The sequence below is a fragment of the Dendrobates tinctorius genome, unplaced genomic scaffold (genome assembly GCF_039654945.1).
Source record: "Dendrobates tinctorius isolate UK_male_01 unplaced genomic scaffold, ASM3965494v1 ptg000158l, whole genome shotgun sequence".
Classification (NCBI taxonomy): domain Eukaryota; kingdom Metazoa; phylum Chordata; class Amphibia; order Anura; family Dendrobatidae; genus Dendrobates; species Dendrobates tinctorius.
Genome location: NW_027361825.1, coordinates 41,267,161 through 41,290,553, shown reverse-complemented (window position 1 = coordinate 41,290,553; position 23,393 = coordinate 41,267,161). Strand labels below are relative to the sequence as shown.

The 23,393-nt window shown below is 47.1% G+C and overlaps 1 protein-coding gene across 1 annotated transcript in view; it reads left to right on the top strand.

The window, feature by feature from the left end:
• Nucleotides 1-3,933: 3,933 nt before the first annotated feature.
• Nucleotides 3,934-23,393, top strand: part of CCDC61 (coiled-coil domain containing 61) — a 38,296-nt gene continuing 18,836 nt past the window's right edge. The window contains 6 exon segments of the mRNA XM_073549353.1: nt 3,934-4,089; nt 10,603-10,759; nt 11,743-11,825; nt 13,549-13,709; nt 13,788-13,956; nt 13,958-14,161. Of these exon segments, the coding sequence (XP_073405454.1) occupies nt 10,612-10,759; nt 11,743-11,825; nt 13,549-13,709; nt 13,788-13,956; nt 13,958-14,161 (765 nt within the window). The 5' untranslated portion in view covers nt 3,934-4,089; nt 10,603-10,611.

The following is a 23,393-nucleotide window of genomic DNA, read 5'->3' as shown; positions in this document are numbered from 1 at the left end:
TATAAATAATGGAAGGCGCGTTCGCCGCCCGGGGTCCACCGTGCGGTAGATGACAAGACCGCTGCTGGACAATGGCAGATACGCTAGAAGTGCGAAACAGCGCTCGGGTTAACGTCACCCGAGAGCCTGAGAGCGGACTCTGTTTAGTCACAGAGACGCCAAAGTAGGAATTAGACGTAAAGGCTGAACCTGTTAGCTGCACAGGTCAGCCGGCGTGTGGCGTCGCAGCTGCGAACACCAAAAGCTGCTACTACTGCAGCGCGGCCGTAACTGAAGCCGCTAAGCGACGATGCCGGAGGAGCCGGGCACCGACGGACGCTAGTGTAGGTGAGGAAGGCTCAGTGGCGTGTAGCCTGCCACAATCTGGAGCTGACTAACCCAACATACTGTCACCATTCGTAATATCCGAGGGAAGGGGTTTCATAATAAGTCAGACACCAGTCCATGCATCCATCACCATACACACACAGCATAATATGCTACACTAGCGCATGGCCGAGCCGCCATGCAGGCTTTTTATAGCCATGCGCTTCCGGGACCTTCCAGTACTATAGGAAGGACCAATCAGATCCGACATAGGACCTTCACATGTGACCCCTGCTCTCCACTGAGAGGACAAGTTGCGGGCATGCCCAGTCGCACGGCACGAGGACTTAGCCTCTAGAGCAGTTCCCTGCAAAGCAGGTTGCGTTATCATTGCTGCACCAGAGGTGGCAGCAACATCCAGGCTCACAGAACGAGTCTGCGGGGAATGCCTGGTTCGCCGAGATTGCTGAGCAGGAGTCCGAGCGGTCGGAGGAGAATGGGAGACCGCAGGATGTCTGGCTCTGGATTCCTGCTGTGCAGTGCCAGGAATCCGACGCCTAACATAGCCTTTACACAGCCTGCAGGTGTGTTTGAGGTCATTGTCCTGTTGAAAAATAAATGATGGTCCAACTAAACGCAAACCGGATGGAATAGCAAGATGCTGTGGTAGCCATGCTGGTTCAGTAAGCCTTCGGTTTTCAATAAACCCCCAACACCTGGTCTCTTATCTGAACTGCTGTTAACCTGCGATTTCTGAGGCTGGTGACTCGGATTAACTTATCCTCCGCAGCAGAGGTGACTCTTGGTCTTCCTTTCCTGGGGCGGTCCTCATGTGAGCCAGTTTCTTTGTAGCGCTTGATGGTTTTTGCCACTGCACTTGGGGACACTTAATTTTCCCAATTTTTCGGACTGACTGACCTTCATTTCTTAAAGTAATGATGGCCACTCGTTTTTCTTTACTTAGCTGCTTTTTTCTTGCAATAATACAAATTCTAACAGTCTGTTCAGTAGGACTCTCAGCTGTGTATCGCCCAGACTTCTGCACAACACAACTGATGGTCCCAACCCCATTTAGAAGGCAAGAAATCCCACTTATTAAACCTGACAGAGCACACCTGTGAAGTGAAAACCATTCCCGGTGACTACCTCTTGAAGCTCATCAAGAGAATGCCAAGAGTGTGCAAAGCAGTAATCAAAGCAAAAGGTGGCTACTTTGAAGAACCTAGAATATAAGACATATTTTCAGTTGTTTCACACTTTTTTGTTAATTATATAATTCCACATGTGTTAATTCATAGTTTTGATGCCTTCAGAGTGAATCTAAAATTTTCATAGTCATGAAAATAAAGGAAACTCTTTGAATGAGGTGTGTCCAAACTTTTGGTCTGTACTTTATGTCTCTAAATTTGATTAACCCGTTCAGTCTGCCCATTAGACTGTGGGTGAAAAGCAGAAGAAAAAGACAAATGGATCCCCAGACAGGTGAAAACGCCCTCCAGAATTTGGAGATAAACTGCACCCTCGATCAGAGACAACATTGGTAGGAATCCCATGCAGTCTAATTTTTTCCATGATGAAAATATGGGCCAGAGATTTGGCGTTAGGCAAAGCAATACAATGAGACATTTTAATGAACCTGTTCACCACCACCAGGATTACAGTGTTCCCTGCAGACTTAGGTATGTCCGTAATAAAATCGACTGACAAATCTCCAACAGTTTAAGATCCCCTGACGGACGAGTGTGTGAGGTCATAGAACATGCACAGATGTTGCAGGCAGCCACATACTCCTGAAAATCCTTATGAGCACCTGGCCACCATAAACGCCAAGTAAGTAGATCTGCGGTGGCCTTATTCCCAGGATGTCCAGCCAACACCATATCATGATGCTCACTGAGGACCCTAAGACGGAGATTGACTAGAATGAACAGTTCACCAAGTGGACAGGTAGCAGTAGCAGGGGTGTCCTCCTGAGCGTCAGTAACCTCTCTTTCAACATTGGAGCATATAGACACCATCACTACCCTTTTTGTAGAATAGGCACCAGTTTACACTTATCTCCTCCCCCAGGAAAGCAACGGGACAAAGCATCTGCCTTAATGTTTTTGCTCCCTGGCCTAAAAGTAATAAAGAAGTAAATCTGGTAAAGAATAATGCCCATCTTGCCTGTTGTGGTGTAAGACGTTTCGCCGACTCCAAGTACACCAGATTTCTATGATCTGTGATAACCATCACTGGGTGAACCGCTCCCTTCAAAAAATGACCCCGCTCTTCCCTTTTACCAATATCATTTCTCTCAGCTGGCGACAGTTTCTTAGAAAAGTAAGTACATGGTTGCCATTTACCAGGAGACGCACCCTACGACGGTACAGCCTCCACTCCCACCTCAGATGCATCGACCTCCACAATGAAAGGCTGAGAGACGTCAGGCTGAACAAGAATCGGCGCAGAAGCAAACACCTTTTTATATGTCAAACGCCTCCCTGGCAGGACTGGATCACTTGGAGAAGTCCGTCCCCTTCTTGGTAATATTTGTGAGTAGTTTGGCTACTACCGAAAAGATTTTTATTCATTTACAGTAGTAGCTGGCGAAATCCAAGAAACTTTGTAATGCCTTCAAATCCTCAGGACGATCCCACTCCAATATCGCCCGGACTTTTGCTGTATCCATGCGAAAACCTCAACCGAGAATATTCACTTCTCGGGTTTGACATACAATTTGTCACGTAGTATGTGTAGAACCTGCCTGACATGTGCCTGGTGTGACTCAAAGTCAAGTGAATAAATAAGAATATCGTCCAGGTAGATCACAACAAACCTGCCTACCAAGTGACTAAAGATGCCATTAATAAAGTGCTGAAAGATGGTGGGCGCGTTCGTCAGCCCAAAAGGTATCATCAGATTCTCATAGTGTCCTTCTGGCGTATTGAACGCAGTCTTCCACTCAGACTCCTCTTTAATGCGGATGACACCCTCTTGAGGTCCATCTTAGAGAACCATTTTGCCCCGAGAATTTGATTAGAGGTCAGGGATCAGGGGAAGTGAATACGGATCATAGTGATCGCATGGAGTTCTTGGAAATCCAGGCAAAGACGTAACCCCCATCTTTCTTCTTGACAAAAAAGAACCTCACCGCAATGGGAGATGAGGATGGTCTGATATGACCCTTAGTCAGTCTTTCTGTAATATAGTCCTTCATGGCCTGCGTCTCTAGACCTGAGATGTTATAGAGTCTGCTCTTGGGCATCTTGGCACCAGGAACAAGATTAATGGCACAATCATAAGGATGATGCGGGGGAAGTTCTTGGCTTCCCTGCTCAAAAAACACAACCCCAAAGTCTGACAGGTAATTGGGCACGGACTGGGTAGCCACCCCAGCAGTGTCCTTGACAGTAAGTACTCCACTTAGCCACCTCCTGTGTCTGCCAACTGATCACCGTATTGTGTAGAGCAAGCCAAGGAAGTCACAGTACCACAGGTGAGGCCAGGCCCTCAAGCATGTAGCAGTTTTAACACCTGAGAGTAAATGGCCCTCACCTGTAGCCGTAAGTCACGGACCACCTGCGTAAAGTGCCCCTGCTTTATAAGGGAGGAGTCAATTGCAATAATGGGTATAGGTCTGGACAATGTATGTGGGACGAGGCCTTGGTCCCGGACGAACCTAGCGTCGACCAAATTAAACCCCGCCCCACTGTACTGCAAGTTGGAAACATCCACCTTATTTCCATCCCCCTGTACAGTAGCTGGTAACAAAAAATGAGTCTTACCCACTGAGGTACACAGGTAAGTACACCCGAGTTGCCAACCTACTCGCAACCCGGACCCACTGGTTTTTCCGGCGGTTGTTTAATTTGAGGTCGGGAAGGACATGTGCTCACAAAATGGCCCTTTTTACCACAACAGAAACAAACTCTCCCCTTACGCTGGACTACAGACAACTTGCCAACATGCGACGCCGCACCCACCTGCATGGGTTCCACATATATTGCTCCATACAGTACATAATAGGCCCTATATATTGGTCCACACAGTACAATGGCCCCATATATTGCTCCATACAGCATATAATAGGCCCTATATATTGCTCCACCCAGTATATAATGGCCCCATATATTGCTCCATACAGTATAATGGCCCAACGTATTGCTCCATTCTCGAATATATACATCCAGGATCAGCTCATATGTAGTGAGCATAGAGCATCACAGGGCCCCATACACATTAGATAAAAGTCAATCAAACCCATCGGTTTCTATGGGTCCAGCTTTCTATCTGATGCGTATGGGGAGTATCCCAACCTTCCCCTAATAGGTGAGGACATGGAAGAGAAGGATTAGGTTGACATTTCTATGGACGAGCCTTTCTTTTGGCAGTGGTTTTCTCCCTCGCAGAGCTGAGCACTCATGGATATGGGGGAGTGAAGATAGATAGCTGTCTGCAGAACAAATGTTTGATGGACAGTTATCTCATCTGTACCTCAAGTTTAATTATAAAACCCATCTTTCGAGTCTTGCTCTAGTTTCATTCACACAACCGTATTTTCGGTCTTGGTTTTGTCCAAGGAAAAAAAACTGACAGCACTCGCACCAATGTTATTCAATTGGGGTGTTCAGATGTCCACTTTTTTACAAGGAGCAAATGTCTGTGTGAAAAACAACTCAGCATGCACGGATTTCGGAAGAGACACAACTGTTCAATTCTATGGGTGTGCAAAAAAAATTGAATCCCATTCGGATCATCCGAACAGCATCCGATTGTTACGGATACATTTACAACTCTTAACATAGGAAGCAATTTTTTTCTTGGAAATGTTATTCTTTGCTGATGCATGAAAAATGGATGCCATCCCGTGACAATACAGATGAAAACTGGAAGATTTAAGGCTGGTTTCACACTTGCGTTTTTTTGCGCTGTATTTTAGCGTTAAAAACAGCATGCGCTTTTTTTCCCTATATTTTGCATGGGATGCGCTTATGTGCACATACACATGCGTTTGTATGCGTTTTTGCGCGCATGCGTTTTTTGTGGTGTGCGCACAAAATGCATCCTGTTGCATTTTTTGGGCGTCCGACTTGCCTCAAAAAAACGCATGCGCGCGCAATGCGTTTTTTTACAGCAAGACACCCATTATAAGTCTATGGGTGCGCATACGTGCGCATTGGCATGCTCATGTATGCGTTTTTTTGCGCATGCGTTTTTTTGTTGACCATTGGTTAGACAAATTAGGGGTTTGGGTTTGAGTTAGTTAATGGGGTTTAGGGTTAGGGTTAGTATGGTTTGGTTAAGGGTTAGGGTTTAGGGTTAGTTAGGGTTTAGGGTTAGGGTTTGGGTTAGGGTTAGTATGGTTTTGTTAAGGGTTAGGGTTAGTATGGTTTGGTTAAGGGATAGGGTTAGGATTAGGGTTAGGAGTTAGGGTTAGTAAAGTCATGGTTTGGGTTAGTGTTAATCCTAACCCTATCTTGATTTTTTTGGTGAGGCCAACTAATGTTGGAAAAAACGCACTAAAAACGCATACAAACGCATAAAAACACTGCATTTTTTTCATGCATGCGCATAAAAATGCTTGAAAAAAATGCAGCATTTGTATGCGTGTTTTCCATGCGTTTTTTTGCGGGAAAAACGCGCTGCAAAAAAAAAGCAAGTGTGAAAGTAGCCTTACATGCTCGTGTGAACTCAGCCTCCTAAGGTGCCTCATTGAGGTGCTTTAGTTTTCAGTCTATAAGATGGAGGACATGCTGATCCTCAGCACTGTAGATAAGTCATGTTTCATGACACAGAGAGGAGCACCATGTTCCTTATGGCTATGTGCACAAGTTGCGGGTTCTGCTGCATTGTACAGTACCCTTTTAGTGTATGTAAATAGAAAAAACGCAGTGCACACGGTGCAGAATTTTCTGCGCGGATTTAAATCTGCAGCATGTCAATTCTTTGTGCGGATTCCGCAGTGTTTGGCACCTGCTCCATGATCAGGTGTCAAACCGCAGGGCAAAACCGCAAGCTAATCCGCAGCAGAATCTGCAACGTGTGCACACACCCTAAAACTCAATCTTAAAGGGGTTTTACCCTACTGGCCATACTGTAGGAATCGCTTGACTGTGCTGCTTAAAATAAAAAAAAAAAACCTTCACACCTATCTGCTAGACCAGCGTCATTCCACTGATGGTGCCACTGTGCCTCCTGGTGGTCATGTGGAAGATTGCTCTAACAAAACTGTGAAAGCTGCAGCTAATCAGCTATTGCTGATTGGCTGCAGTGGTGATGACATAATGTCACATGACTGTCAGGGGACACCATGCCTGTCCTGGAAGTAGGAATTTTTGATTCTTAAAGGGATTGTTCCGGCCTTTAACATTAAAGGGCTATCCTTAGGATAGGTCATCAGTGTCTGATTGGTGGGGGTGCGACACCCGAGCCCCCCCCCCCCCATCGACAGACTAGTGGCCACGGCCAGGTACTGCACATCCGGCCCCTACTGATTTGATTGCAGTACCCAGCTGGGACCATTATTTTGTCAAGAGAGTTGCAATGTGCAGCCCCACAAATGAGCAGTCCTGGCTGCCGCCTACACCAGGAAGAATAACTGATGGCCGGGGGGGCCGTGTGTGGCACCAACACCAATCAGACATTGATGACCTACCCTAAGGATCGCCCATCAATAAAGTCATGGAAAACCCCTTGAAGGTGTGTGCACACGCTGCGGAATGCTCTGCGGATTTGTCCGCACGGATTTAGTGTCATCTCTACAATGGAGAAGATGGAAAACCGCAGCAGAATCCACAGAAATTGACATGTCATTTCTTTCTGCAGATTGAAAACCGCAGCAAATCCGCACCGTCTGCACCGCGGTTTCATTTTCCATAGGTTATAATGCTACTGTACAGCTGTGGATCCGTAGCATGTGCACACGCCCTTAAGGTTGCCCCCAAACCCTTTGCATTAGTGGACCCCCTTCTAGACTTAGCCTCACTCTGCAAGGTGGTCTGATTACACCAATAATAACACATTTAGAGCGTTTCACAAACTACAGAAAAGAAAAAAAAGTTTGTGTTTCTCTTTAGCTGCTGCATCTATGGCTGTGTGCACACGCTGCGGATTTTGCTGTGGTTCCACAGCGGTTTTTGCCGCTGCGGTGTACAGTACAATGATTCCCTATGGGAATCAAAAACCGCAGTGCAGACGGTGCGGAATTTTCCGCGCGGATTATCTGCGGTTTTCAATCCGCAGAAAGAATTGACATGTCATTCTTTCTGCGGATTCTCCTGCAGTTTGCCATCTCCTCCATTGAGATGAAAAACCGCAGGGCAAAACCGCAGAGCAATCCGCAGGTAAAACCGCAGGTCTTTTAACCTGCGGTTTCACCTGCGGATTTTACAAAATCCGCGCGGATGAATCCGCACCTTTTCCGCAGCGTGTGCACACAGCCTTAGGCTGCGTGCACACGCTGCGGATTCCGCTGCGTTTCCGCAGCGGTTTTGGCCGCTGCGGACACGCAGCAGTTTTAGCTGCGGTGTACAGTACCATTCATTTGAATGGGAAAAAAAAAACGCTGTGCCGACGCTGCGGAAAAAACCGCGCGGATTTGCTGCGGTTTTGAATCCGCAGAAAGAATTGCATGTCAATTCTTTCTGCGGAAACCGCTGCGGGTTCCTATCTCCACCATTGTGGAGATAGTGAATCCGCAGGACCAAACCGCAGGCAAAACCGCAGATAATCCGCAGGTCTTTGGACCTGCGGATTATCTGCGGTTTTTGCAAAATCCGTGCGGATTAATCCGCAGCGTGTGCACGCAGCCTTAGGGAGTGAAGGCCCGGGGTCAGAGACAGCTGTGACCCCTCAGCAGCTGCAGCACAGTCAGCTTTATTACACACAAGCCCAGTGCACAATGCTGGAAAGCCTCCCATCTCCCTCATTTACAAGGTCTCCTGGGACTAGTTCATCAACAACAACTCCCCACCCTCCCAGTACCACCTCTCCGCCGGGGCTCAGTCACGTGTGACAGGCTAGGCCCTTGCGGTTGGCATAGTAACACTTCCGACACTTGATTAAAGTGCTGACGTTCTAATTGGCTGCTTGGAAGGTCAGATGACCCAAACGTTTAACCAACTGGAACGCCGCTGCGGGAGAAAAAGGCGGGCTTACCGTTGACGTACGTGACGTAGGACCAATAGCAGAGCGAGGGTGGCGGATAGGAGCCAATGGGAGTGAAGGGCGGTGTTGTCTTGGGAGACCGGCGGTTTAACTGATCGAGGAGCTGCTGAAGGAAGGGGAAGAAAGGAAGGTGAGTGCGGGGTTGCTGGCGGTGACTCCTCTCATTGCTGTAATCTGCCACCTGGCTCATTCTCTACTCTTGTAAACGACTTAATCCTAGTAATAATGGTCTCCAGCCGAAAGGCTCCATAACTTACAGAACTACAACTCCCAGCAAGCAGGGCTTAAACTACAACAGAACTACAACTCCCAGCATGTCCTGCTATCGGCTTGAATTAGGCTTCAACCTGTGGTTTGGCTAGAGCTTGACTGTCATTGGTGAGGACCCCTGCATGCAGATATCGGGGCATGCTGGGCGTTGTAGTCTTACAAGAGCTGGAGGCCGCCATCCAATGGCAAAATAGGACAGATTTGTGCTCATCCCCTCCGTCCTGACTGGGCAATGTGCAGCTTTATCCATAAACTTGATTTACCTGCAGATATAGGGTTAATCTACGCTTAAAGGGAATCGGTCCGAAGGTTTTTTGCTATGTAATCCGAGAGCAGCTTAATGTAGGGGTGGAGACCCTGATACCTGCAAGGTGTCACTTACTGGGCTGCTTGCTGCAGTTGCGATACAATAACAGTTTTCTCTGCTGCTGAGCTCTGTATAACCCCGTCCACGTCACAGATTGGCTGCTTTCTGTGTGTGCTGTGCATAGGCAGAAAGCTGCTAATCAGTGCTGGGGGAGTGGTTGGACTAGTAGTCAAGATACCCCCTTGTCCTGTAGAGATAATCTCCTGCTAGTGAAACACAGATTTTATTGAAGCAACAAAACACAGCCTAGTAAGTGGCACATCGCTGGAGTCAGGGTCTTTGCCCCTACATCATGCTTCTCTCAGGTTGCATAGCAAAAGCGCACTGACAGATTCCCTTTCGACCTTGCTTAGCCAGGCCTTTTGCAAGAGGGAGAAAATGACATCCTGACTCACCCTGCAGCCGTCGGGATGGTGACAGACGTGGTTCCATCACGGTCTTACTGTGACAGCAGAGGTTCTGTCACCGCCATCCTGGTAAACCTATAAGATCTGGCCACAGGCTGTGCACTTAGACTTTTACATTGACTATATACTGTGATGCTGAGGTCTTGGGCTATGTGCACACGGTGCGGATTCTGCTGTGGAATTTTCCGTGCAGATTTTGCTAAATCTGCAGGTAAAATGACCTGCGTTTTACCTGCAGTTTTAGGCTATGTGCACACGTAGTTTTTAGGTTGTGCGGACTTTGTTGAAAAATCCGCAGGACAAAAGTCCTGCGGTTTTGCCCTGCGGTTTTACACCTCATAATGATAAGATGTGAAACCGCGGCGGAATCCGCACAAAGAATTGACATGCTGTGGATTGTAAACTGCAGCAAATCCGCGCGGAAAAATCTGCAGCATGTGCACAGCATTTTTCAGTTTACCATTGAAAACAATGATACTGTACAACGCACCTAAATCTGCTGCGGACCCGCAGCTGCAGAAACGCTGCGGATCCGCAGCAGAATCCACACTGTGTGCACATACCCTATGTGCAGTTTTACTGTACATCACATGCAGTTCTGCAGGGCCAAATCTGCTGCAGAACTGCACAGAATCTGCACCGTGTGCACAGGGCCTTGCAGTATACAGTGCTATCAAATGATTGAGGGTTCAAGTCCCTAACAAGAAAAAAAAAAAGTCTTTAAGAATATAAAAAACTAACCTAATTCAAATCATCCCTCTGTTTACTATCCAAAAGTAAAGAAATGGGAAAATTTTATAAACTTTGTGTCTTTGCATCTGTGAAAGTTCATTCTATGAAAATATAAAGCTACTTTACGCCATTTACTTTCAGTTAAAAAAAAAAAAAAAAATCCAAGCCCCTTAATTGTTTTTCCCGTCTACACGCCTTTTATGTACCCCAAAATGGTACCAATAAAAGCACCTCATCACACATAAAGAAGCACTCGCAACACGGCTCCATCGGTGGAGGAGTCGAAAAGTTACTGATCCCAGAATATGGTGACACAAACCAAATGTTTATGCAATTTTTTTTCAACTTTTGTCTTGACAACATTTGACTCAGACTCCGATTATGGACGAGACGGAGTTGGCTGAAGCCCGCTGCGTCTTCAGAGGTATAGAACACATCCTACGCGTCCGTAACACGGGGGATCGGCTGGAGGTGGAGGTGGAAGATGCTCTGACTACGGACCAGTGGAGGGGGGAGTTTGATGCTGAGTGTGAGTATGGCTTCCTATACAGACTCCTCCGTACATGCACAATGCGTCTGGCCAGCCTGGCGAAGTACTGAACCTGTAGGGTTACATTCACAAGCGCAAACTCATCCATAGGCCTCAATTGAGCTCACAGATGCCAAATAAGTTTCCCTTTGGTTTCCATCTACAAGGGTAGAGTCATCAGTGCCTGTGCCCACAGTAATGAGTGTGCCCAGTGTTTGCTCACTCATAGGCCCCATTTATACTCCTGATTTCTTGACACGGGGGAATTGTGTACACCTCTGCAATGTATCTGACATCACACAATCTCATCTGATCTCATGTTTAAGGATCCCACTCTGGTGATCAGTTACTGTCACACGGCTAAAGCCGGCCATACACATAACTGGGCTGGAAAATCAAGAGAAAATGGAGTACCACGTGATAATTTAATAAAAACCAATATAAATTTTATTAAATAGCAAGAAACAAGATAAAAGACAATGCATAACAGTAACGCATACTCCAAGACTGTGCAAATAGGAAGGAGTCACCTCTTTTAAGGTAAAAGTACCAGGCCATAAATTGATTTCAACTTCCGAGCCATCCCAATCAGGTGAGAAGTCAGTTACAAAAAGTACTAGGTATAACTACCAAAGGGAGAGCTTACAGAGGTTGTAAAGTTACAAGGTGTTGACCCCCAAACCGGATGTCCGCCCCAACGCACGTTTCGCTGGCACAAACGCTGCTTTCTCATTGAGGGGAAACTTATACCAGCCACATCAGTCCTTCTCTCCAGCAGGGCTCCATGCCTCATTTCTCAATGTGACAAACACGTGGGCCATTTTCACAAGAGGCTGTAGAACCCGCCATGAGATGTTCGTAGTCTGGAGGAAACACATGATCACATTTCAGCCTACGTCTAGTAACGAAGTTTACATAAAATTATCAATATTCCACTTTTCCTCATTTGTTTCTCATGGTATTTTTACTTCTGTCACCACCAGTCATCGAAGACCTCACACACAAGACTGGAAACTTTAAGCAATATTCCATCTTCTGCAATATGCTGCACTCTGCTCTAACTCAGGTATTTCTTTTTCTACACTTCTGGCTAAAAATTAAAATAAACCAATCACAGAGATGGGGAATAATTTTGGTCCAGAAAAGTGGGATGAGTGTCATGCGAGTACAAATCAATTTTTGTCACCTGGCATCCGATTGCCATTCAAATGTAATCTGATTGCAATGCAATTTTTAACATGGGCTTTTACATAGAGTAATTATCAATGTAATTTATACATAGTTTTCCAAGGAAATATTCTTCAAGATATATAGTATATTATACAGAGAGACAAGATGGATATATAGATATAAATATGTGAATGAGATAAATGAGTGCTTACTCTACATGTATTTTAATACTAAAGAAGTTATTTTCCAGAAAAAAAAAATGGTGTGGGGTTCCGACATTTTATTAACCAGCAGAGGGAAAGCAGGCAGCTGGGGGTAGAGGTTTATAGGGTGGAAAGGGAGCAATACCCATGGAGCTTCCTAGGTATTAATATCAGTTCACCGCTGTATACTTAGCTTTTCCTGGTTATTAAAATGGGGGACCCCCCAAAAAAAGATGTAGGGTCCCCCCTATAATTAATAACCAACAAAGGCTAGGCAGACAGCTGTGGGTTGATATTAATATCCTGGGAAGCTACGTGGATATACCCCCAGCTGTCTGCTTTCCCTCTGCTGGTTAATGAAATATCGGGGCATTCCATGCCTCGTTTTTTTTTTTTTTTTAAATTTAATGAATAAAATGCATGTACAGTAAAGTACAAAAGCACCGTACTAATTATATATCTCACTGACATCTTTATCAATTCTGTGTGTATGAATCTATTCTATTTTGTTGGGTCATGCTGTAGTTTTTCTGTACGTGGCTGCTGAAATGTCAGGTTTTCAAGGACATGGGCGTGCAAAAATCAAACGGCACCCGCATTGTCCAAGTGCCATGGATTTATTTATTTTTTTCTCAGTCTGATTTAAAAAAATCAGAGGAGCAGTAAATCATTGATTAAAATTGATCCAATTGTGTTTTTTTTTTTTTTTTTTTTTTTTTTTTTTCCTTCTGATTGCACATGTCCATTTTACTTGCAGATGAGTATGAACCCTTAATCTGGTAATCGGAAAGTCTGAAGTTTTTGCTTCCAATAGTGTAATGTCGCTGAACCAGATGATCCAAGAGGTTATCTATGGTTACATAGACCACTAATGTTTGGTCAGGTGGGTTCTGACCTGAGCGATTTCCCCCACCAACGATGACAATGAAGGGACTACAAGAGTCGTACCCCTCTATTGTCTCTATTGTACTGCCGCATGTCCCATGAAGTAGCACATCCGGCCTGGAGACCCTCATTAAAGCAGTTGCACCAAGAGTATAACTTATTACCTATCCTGCGGATACATTGTTTATGGCTCGCATCCTGTTAAATCATGAAACCTGGGGTCTCAAATCTGAACTTTCAATGGAGCAGTGATCTGTGGGACCAGTGTGCAGCGTTCCACTATCTCTTTTGGTCACATAAACCCTTTATAGAGCAGAACTGTACATGCTTGACTGATGAGAGACTCGTAATTGGTAAGGGTCCCATGGGTGGGCTCCCTAACAATCAATTAGCCCTTTATCCCTTCCTACAGGGTAAGTGATAATGTGATAAAGTATTACCAACATTGTGATGGAAAATGAATGTGACGCAGCATGCACCAAGTCTTTATGGATTTACTAAACTCCTCTACGTGTCCCGTCTTCTCCGCAGAGCAGTGAATCTGTGACCCTAGACCTCCTGACGTACGCTGACTTGGAGTTACTTCGGCACCGGAAAGCTGGAGGAGCGCAGCGTTCAGCTCCCCCGGCCAGAAGTGCGTCACTTACCTCCAAGCGATACTTGATACTGATATACTCAGTGGAATTTGACAGGTGAGTGCCATTGGTGCCTCTCAGTTATGACTGTATATTTGCCAAGTTCTTTTTGCTCAGGTAATCATATATTTGCAGGATACATTATCCGCTCCCTCTTCCCTACATTGGCAAACCAGACCCCGTGCACTTAAGACAAGTAATTCGAGGATTGAAGGATGAACTGGCTGCTCTGAAACTGGCGCCGAGCGAGGAAAGTCGGGAGACCGAGATCCGGAGACTCAGAGAAGAGTAAGTGTTGCAATGGCCGCTCTACCCATGAAAAACAAGAGGCCGAACTTGCCTTACAGAGAGTGCAGGACCTTGAAATTCCAAATGGCAAAGAAGCCAGTCATGTGCGTATCCTGAAGAGAGCGGTGCAAACCCTGGAGTCAGAGCTGCAGAAGGAGAGGGGCAGAAGTCAGCGACTGGCTAGTAAGAGGAAGGAGGAGTGCAGGCAACTAACGGAGCAGGTAAGGCAAAGTATAAACCTTATACATCTACTTACTCTGGTCTTTAGGATGCAGCGTTTGGAGCACGTGCCGTACTACAAAGATATGTTCTTCTATAAACCTACTGTGTTTTTCAGTGTCAGCATTATGCCTCAGATTATAATCTTATGCACACGCTGAAAACATATCTGCAACGCAGCAGGTCCATCTCAGTACTCTTACGGGGCAAGTTTCCGCTCTGTCTATTAATTTCCAACTAAATCTGGCGTCTCGTTCTCAAGTAAAGACTTCTCTTCACTGAGTCGCCCACCTGGCTTTCCTTTTCGTCTCCCGATAGATCTATGGAATCTTGTCCTTGGCGCACTCTAGCACGCTCCTTTTGAGCCCTTGCAATACGTTCTGTTTTCTCTCCTTTCTTGGAAAGTTGCTGCCTTAGTTGCCATTACTTCCATCAGGAGAGTCTCTGAGCTAGCGGCATTATCCTGCCATTCTCCGTTCCTGATTTCTACATCAGCACAAGGTAGTTCTCAGACCTGTTCCTAACTTCCTACCTAGGGTCGTCTCTTCATTTCACATTAATGAAGACATTGTCCTTCCTTCTCTATGCCCCTCTCCGGTCCATTCCCTGGAGAAGTCCCTCCACAGGTTTTATCTGGTCAGAGCTATCCGAGCCTACCTGTCAAGGACTGCTTCCTTTCGCCACTCTGATGCCTTGTTTGTCATCTCTGAGGGTCGTCATAAGGGGCTCCCAGCTTTTGCTCGTTGGATTTGTTCGGCAATATTGTAGGCATACCGCGTTTAGGACAAACGCCTCCTCCGGGGGGTGAAGGCTCACTCCAATCGGGCGGAGGGGGCTTCCTGGGCAGCTCGTCACCAAGCCTCAGCTTTACAGATTTGTAAGGCCGCGACCTGGTCGTTTCTGCACACCTTCGCAAGGTTTTACAGGGTTCATACCTATTCCTCGTCTGATGCAGGCCTAGGAAGGAAGGTACTGCAGGCGGCGGTTTCGCACCAGAAGACCCAAGTCTGTTTTTTTTATTTGTATTCTCTGTTTCCACCTTTGGGACTGCTTTGGGGATGTCCCATGGTTATCTGTATCCCCCCCCCCCCCCAATGAAGCGATAAAAGAGGGATTTCTCTCTCGCTTCATTGGGGGGACACAGGAAACCATGGGTGTATGCTGCTGCCACTAGGAGGTTGACACTATGCAAATAAAAAAGTTAGCTCCTCCCCAGCAGTATATACCCACCAAATGGCAGGAAGCTCATCAGTTTTAGCTTGGTGTCAGTAGGAGGTGGACACGGGCTGCTCTCAGCCCTGTATCTACCTTTTTAGGTTTTGTTGTTTTTCATTAATGATCTCTATTTTTCAGATTCAGCTTGTGATTTGGGCGACGGAGTGTAACTGGTCACTCCGTTCCCCCCCCCAGAGACCAGGAGCACAGTCTAGGAATGCGTCACTACTGTACCCTCTCGTGTCTGGCAGGCAGGACCCCATGCCTCCTAACACTTCAAGCATATTTGGGGCATCCGCAAGACCGAAGATGCGGACTGGTCCTCGCCACTATCCCCCTGTGCCTCCCGCCCTCCATAGCCAGTCATCCTGGGGAGGAAGATGGAATCATACCCTACGGCTGCCGGTGATGGCCAGTGGTATGTCCGTGCAGCAGCTCCTCTTTATATATCTAATCAGGCAATCTCTAGTGTCTCCTCCAGCCCTGTAACGGCCCTTTTCGGCTCCCCCGGCAGTCCGCAGCGTCTACCGCGCTCCCCCCTGCGGCTTCCCGGTCAAAATTTAGTCCCATGCTCCCCTCAGGCCTACTACAGGGCTAGGCCACACACCCGCTAGCCGCCCTATCAGACGATCCGGCTGACTCCGCCCACCTCCCGCCGGCCTATCAGTACAGCTCTCTCTCTCCTGGACCCGGCTTCACCGCGTGCTCCTCTCCTTGCCTCACAGAGCGGGAAATTAGAGTGCGCAACAGGTTCCATCCACGAACCAATGCGATCTTCACGCTGTCCCACAGCTCCTGCTACCCTGAGGCTCTGCCTATGGTTTTCCAGCCAGCTTTCAGGTCTGTAAGCTAACTATCACTGGGGAGTCAGCTTTCATCTCCAGCAGCGCTCCTCTGGCTTAGTCTTCCTATATCTCATTTATGTCTACAGGGCAGAACGGTGGCTCAGTGGTTTCCACTGTTGCCTTGCAGCGCAGAGGTTCTGAGTTCAGATCCCACTAAGGAAAGAATTTTTATATTCTCCTTCTGTTTGGCACTATATAAACAATGTATATTTTAACCCAGGGAGTCTCCATCCTCCCATAACCCTCTGATCAGACTTCATCTCTCTGCCACAATTATCTAATTATCTTGCCGTCTAATATGTCTTCCCCGGACCCCCCCCCCCCATTGCTCGCAAGGCGCCCCCTTCTGAGTGGGTGACATCCCTATCTCAGTCGACAGCTGACCTAACCAGAGTATCTCTCACTTTGGTCTCGGCTTTGGAACGGCTTCCTAATTCTACCCCTGTCTCGGATGCCTCGGCTGTTAACCCCTCACATACCCAGAGGAATCCCACTCGCATGAAGGAAAGAAGTTCCAAAAGGCTCGCCTTCATTAGTTCACGGCATCATCTCCGTCAGACGTTCTTGAGGCGCTGGAGTCAGACCCACGCTCTGAGTCAGATTCAAATCTGAACTCGGCATAGGTCTCCAAACTACGTGACACGGTGGTTAGTTTGTCATCATTAATGAGACTCTTAACATAGAGAATTCAGAGATCTCTAACTGAGCAGACTGCTTTTTTTTTTTTTTCGGGGAAATGAAGCGCCCTTCTCGTGCCTTTGCCAACCATGACGAGTTCAACAGGATCTTCGCGGTGGAATGGCAGCACCCAGACAAGCGTTCCCAGAGAAGAAAACGCAGGTGCATCCTGTATCCTTTTTTATCTGACCTGCTTAACATGTAGGCAGTGTCTCCCTCGGTGGACCTCCGGTCTCCTGGCTGGCCACAAATATTATACCCTCTCTGTCTGACGGTTTCTCCTTAAAGGAACCCGCCAACAGACACGTTGATTTTTTTTTTTTTTTTGATTAGGCCAAGTCCGCCTTTGAGGGTTCGGTTCTACCCTCTGGCCGTCCTTCCTGGGTAGCCAAGGCAGTCTCTGCCTGGGCAAAACATCTCCACCAGGGTTTCTTCTCTGATGCCCCTGTGGATGAGCTGGCAGACTTAGCGGACTGAATCGGCTTCAAAGCAAGATACATCTTGTCCATTTGCCTCGATGCAGCCGCCTGTTCAGCCATAGCAGACGGCAACATCAGCACTATTCACATGACCCTTTGGCTCATGGCCTAGAACGCGGACCCCACTTCAAGAGATCCCTCACAGGTCTTTTTTCCACAGTTCTCATCTCCTTGGAGAGGAGCTTGGCAAGATTATCTCCAACAGAGAGCCAAACGCTCGCCACGGTGTACTGCTTCCCACCATAGAGTTGCCCCCGACAGAACAAATCCTTGGTGCGTCAACAAAGGAAAAGGCCCTCTATTAAATCAGCCCTGAGCTGGCGCTCAAAACATGCTCAAAAGGTCGAGCTCCAACAGATTCGCCCCAGCGTGACGGGTCACTCCCACCCAGAAGGTCTCTCGGAGTGGGCAGTCGGTTCCTTCAGTTCCAGGTCAAACTGCTGTCCGTAGGCAGCAACTCTTTGGGTCCAAGGAGTTGTCTCCTATGGTTACAGGACAGCGTTTTTTCCACTCTCCCTCAATTTCATTTCCTTTTTCGAGTCTTGTCCACCGAAGACTGCCTCTCTAATTCCGGGTTTCTTCTAGGCTGTCGACTCCCTCCCCAAGGCGGCGTTATTGAGTCCGTTCCCACACGAGAGCATTTCTCAGGTTTTTGTTCAAACCTGTTTGTTGTTCCCAAGATGGACGGTTCAGTTTGCCCATTTGGGACCTCAGATTATTAAACAAATATGTGCGCCTGTGTCACTTCAAAATGGAGTCCCTTTAATCCGTTATAGCCTCCATGGAGACAGAAGACTTCTTCTGCTCGATGCAACAAGGACTTCACTTCCCATTCACAGCGCAGCCGTTTGGCCTAGCCAACGCCCCCAAAGTGCTCAGAAAAATAATGGCGACAGCGATGACCATTCTACTCAGCAGGGGCATTCTTGTCTTTCCTTATCTAGAAGACTTAAGGCCCCGTCACACATAGCGATCTCGCTAGCGAGATCGCTGCTGAGTCACAAGTTTTGTGACACAACAGCGATCTCACCAGCGAGATCGCTGTGTGTGACAGCGATCGGCCCCCCTGCCGGGATCGCTGCAAGAAACCTCTGGACATTTTTTTTCGTCACTGATCTCCCGCTGGCCAGCACGCATCGCTGCGTGTGACAGGCGGGGGACCAGCAATCAGCTGGTAACTAACGTACACATCGGGTATCAAAGGGACGCGCGTCCCTTGGATACCCGATGTGTTGTGAGTTCATTCTCCCCTTCACCTTTGATGTCTGAACTCCCTCTGCTGGTGAAGAGAGGTAGTGAAATTGATTGGGATAGGAAGAACCTGTCATCTGAACAGGCGGAGTGTGATTGGACATCTGGAATTTCTGAGTGGATATAAGGCAGCCAACGCCCTGCAGGGCTGCTGGTGATCCTTTCTGCTCTGAGCTCTTGCATCCAGCTTGGTTCCTGTCTACTAAAAGCTAAGTTTTTGCCCTGCTGTTGTTCCATGAGATTTTGTCTGGTTTGCTTAGTGTTTGTGTTCAGCCAGTCCTGGTTGGGACTGGCTGAATTCCATTTTTGTCTCTGATCAGTTGATCTCTTTGCTCTGTTTTCACAATATACCTGAGTGCTGATATAGTGATTTTGAAGTCTAGCGACTTCAGGGCCTTTTTCCCTATCAGACGGTTGGGACATTTTTGGTAGGGTTTTTTTTCGGATTGCAGCCAGCATCTTTTCTGTCCTGTCCTATCTAGTTAGTTGGGCCCCATCGTTTGCTCAGCCTGTCTTTCTGTCTGTGTTTGTGTTTTCATCTGTTTTTCACCGGCAATACATGTTGGGGGCTGTCTATTGCTTTGGGGTCTGCTCTGGGGCAGTTTAGATTTCCCCTTTCCTTCTTTAGGCTTATGTAGTTCTCCGGCTGTGACGAGGGGTCTAGGGCACCGTAGGAACCCTCCCACGGCTACTGTTAGTTGTGGTGTATAGGATCAGGGGTCTGCAATCCAATAGCTACCAACCTCTCTGGTTTTCTGGACTTAGCTTGTATTTTTGTTTTCTCCTCCTCCGGTGACTCATTCATAACACCGATGTGTACGTTAGTTACCAGCAAGTTACAGTTGCCGCCACCTCACGCTGGGGACCAGGAGCCTGCGGAGTGTGTACCTGCCGCCTCACGCTGGGGACCAGGAGGCAGCAGGACGCCGCCAGGATAGGCCGGGGATGCAGGCGCGCCCTCTGCTGGTGGAGGACTGGAACAGCCTGCTCGCTCCTCACATCGGCGTGCTGATCACTGGTGAAGCAGTCTGTGTGACAGCTCACCAGCGATCCTGACATGTTGATATCGTTGTCGGGATCACTGGTAAGTCGCTATGTGTGACTCCAGCTTTACTCTTCAAGGCTGCAACACCCTTGGCGTGCCAGGATAGTGTACAGATCACTACACTTTCCTTCCCGTCTGGGCTGGATCGTCTGTATCGTGAGGTCGTCTCTGATTCCGGTACAACGTCTCGTGTTCTTCGGAATGTTTCTCGACACCGCCCAGACAAAGATTTTCTTTTTTTTTTTTTTTTTTTTTTTTTTAATTTGTTTATTAACCATAAACAACATACAGTGGGGCAAAAAAGTATTTAGTCAGTCAGCAATAGTGCAAGTTCCACCACTTAAAAAGATGAGAGGCGTCTGTAATTTACATCATAGGTAGACCTCAACTATGGGAGACAAACTGAGAAAAAAAAATCCAGAAAATCACATTGTCTGTTTTTTTTTCATTTTATTTGCATATTATGGTGGAAAATAAGTATTTGGTCAGAAACAAAATTTCATCTCAATACTTTGTGATATATCCTTTGTTGGCAATGACAGAGGTCAAACGTTTTCTGTAAGTCTTCACAAGGTTGCCACACACTGTTGTTGGTATGTTGGCCCATTCCTCCATGCAGATCTCCTCTAGAGCAGTGATGTTTTTGGCTTTTCGCTTGGCAACACGGACTTTCAACTCCCTCCAAAGGTTTTCTATAGGGTTGAGATCTGGAGACTGGCTAGGCCACTCCAGGACCTTGAAATGCTTCTTACGAAGCCACTCCTTTGTTGCCCTGGCGGTGTGCTTTGGATCATTGTCATATTGAAAGACCCAGCCACGTTTCATCATCAATGCCCTTGCTGATGGAAGGAGGTTTGCACTCAAAATCTCACGATACATGGCCCCATTCATTCTTTCATGTACCCGGATCAGTCGTCCTGGCGCCTTTGCAGAGAAACAGCCCCAAAGCATGATGTTTCCAACACCATGCTTTACAGTAGGTATGGTGTTTGATGGATGCAACTCAGTATTCTTTTTCCTCCAAACACGACAAGTTGTGTTTCTACCAAACAGTTCCAGTTTGGTTTCATCAGACCATAGGACATTCTCCCAAAACTCCTCTGGATCATCCAAATGCTCTCTAGCAAACTTCAGACGGGCCCGGACATGTACAGGCTTAAGCAGTGGGACATGTCTGGCACTGCAGGATCTGAGTCCATGGTGGCGTAGTGTGTTACTTATGGTAGGCCTTGTTACATTGGTCCCAGCTCTCTGCAGTTCATTCACTAGGTCCCCCCACGTGGTTCTGGGATTTTTGCTCACCGTTCTTGTGATCATTCTGACCCCACGGGGTGGGATTTTGCGTGGAGCACCAGATCGAGGGAGATTATCAGTGGTCTTGTATGTCTTCCATTTTCTAATTATTGCTCCCACAGTTGATTTCTTCACTCCAAGCTGGTTGGCTATTGCAGATTCAGTCTTCCCAGCCTGGTGCAGGGCTACAATTTTGTTTCTGGTGTCCTTTGACAGCTCTTTGGTCTTCACCATAGTGGAGTTTGGAGTCAGACTGTTTGAGGGTGTGCACAGGTGTCTTTTTATACTGATAACAAGTTTAAACAGGTGCCATTACTACAGGTAATGAATGGAGGAAAGAGGAGACTCTTAAAGAAGAAGTTACAGGTCTGTGAGAGCCAGAAATCTTGATTGCTTGTTTCTGACCAAATACTTATTTTCCACCATAATATGCAAATAAAATGAAAAAAAAACAGACAATGTGATTTTCTGGATTTTTTTTTTCTCAGTTTGTCTCCCATAGTTGAGGTCTACCTATGATGTAAATTACAGAAGCCTCTCATCTTTTTAAGTGGTGGAACTTGCACTATTGCTGACTGACTAAATACTTTTTTGCCCCACTGTACATACATGTATACAACCAAGCCAGTATATATACACCTGTCAAGGTAATTACAAAAGGACAACAGACAAAGATTTTCTTACCCAAATAAAAGTCTCGAGCACTCATGCGTGGGGTTCGGTCTGTCAGAGGTCGCTCTCCCCGCTCCCTCCGCTTCTGCATGAATGACCTAGGCACGATGGTTGCTTCAATGGAAGCAGTCCCGTTTGCTCAATTCTTCATGTGTGCTCTTCAGTTCTTCCTTCTATCTAGATGGGACAGGTCGCCCTGTTCCCTGGATCGCTGTCTCAATCCCCTCATGGGTAAAACTGTCCCTGAAATGGTGGGAGTGTTCCCAATCTGTCTATCTCAGGAAGTCCTTTTCTGCTCATTCGTCGGAAGATTGTAACAACGGACGCTAGTCTTCTCGGCTGGGGAGCAGTGTTCCAAGATTGGACGGTCCAGGGTCGATGGTCAGCTCAGGAGAAATCCTGGAAATTTTCCACGGCTATCCAACTTGAGTACAGTTCGACAATGCCACTGCTGTGGCCTATGGCAATCATCAAGGCGGAACTTTCAGTCGGCCAGTGATGTCAGCGGTCTCTTGGATCCTGTCTTGGGCTAAACAGAATGTCCCAGCAATTTACGCGGTGCACATCCTAGGAGTTTTGCGGCAGACGGCTCAGCCGAGGGTCTCGCCGCAGGCGAATGGTCGCTGAATCTGTCAGTTTTTCACAGGATCTGTCTCAGATGGAGGACCACGGATGTCAACATCATGGTTTCCAGACTCAACCACAAGGTTTCTCAGTTTGTTCCCAATCTCGCTCCCTTCTAGTGTTCGGATCCGATGCACTAGCAATACCCTGGACTTCAGGTCTCCTTCCCATACCTGTTTCCAGTAGTGATGGGCGAGTAGCATTATTGCTCGCTTGGTCTCCAGAGTATTTTGGCGTGTTCGGAGGTTTAGTTTTCGTCGTCTCAGCTGCATGATTTGCTACTTAGACAGGCTGAATACATGTGGGAATTCCCTAACAAACAGGGATTCCACACATGTATTCAAGCTGTCTTGCAGTCGCAAATCATGTAGCTGCGGCAACGAAAATTAAACCTCCAAGCACGGCAAAATACTCGGCGACCTGAGCAACGAGTATACTTTCTCATCACTAGTTTCCACCCCTACCGATTATTCCCAAAGTAATCATAAGGATAAAAGCGGAAGGATTATCCATCATACTCATCGCTACAGATTAACCACGAAGTCCCTGGGGGGCAGAGTTGACCAACCTTCTGGTGGATACGCCGTGGAGACTTGCGGATCTCCCGAACTTTCTGTTGCAACTTGCACCAGTTTCTCGACCGCTCAATTTAACCTATTAAAGCCGCAGTCTTGAAGTTGGCTGGGTCCTCAGATCAGGTCGTGCATACCAGGACCAAAGCAAGGAAGCCTTCATCCTTTCACGTGTACCATTGTACATAGAAGGCTTTATTTAGTTGGTGTGAGACTCATCGGGTGGCTCTGATTGTGAAATGAAAAAAAAAATCCATTTTGTGCTTTCTACAGTCGGGTCTGAATTTTGGACGGTCCCTTGCTTCTATTAGGAGACAAGTTTCTGCCCTTTCTAATTTTTCAAGGGAATCTGGCTGTCGCCGACAGCTTAAGACATTCATCAAGGAGTCGCTCACTCCGTTTACCCCCTACCGACCCTCCTGTGATATTGTTCTAGTGCTCGAGGTCCTACAAGAGTCTCCGTTTGAGCTTTTCATGTTACTCTCCTGGAAGGTCGTCTTCCTGGTCTGTCTTCTCAATAGTCGGGTTCCAGAACTAGCGGCGCTTTCCTGTGGCTCTCC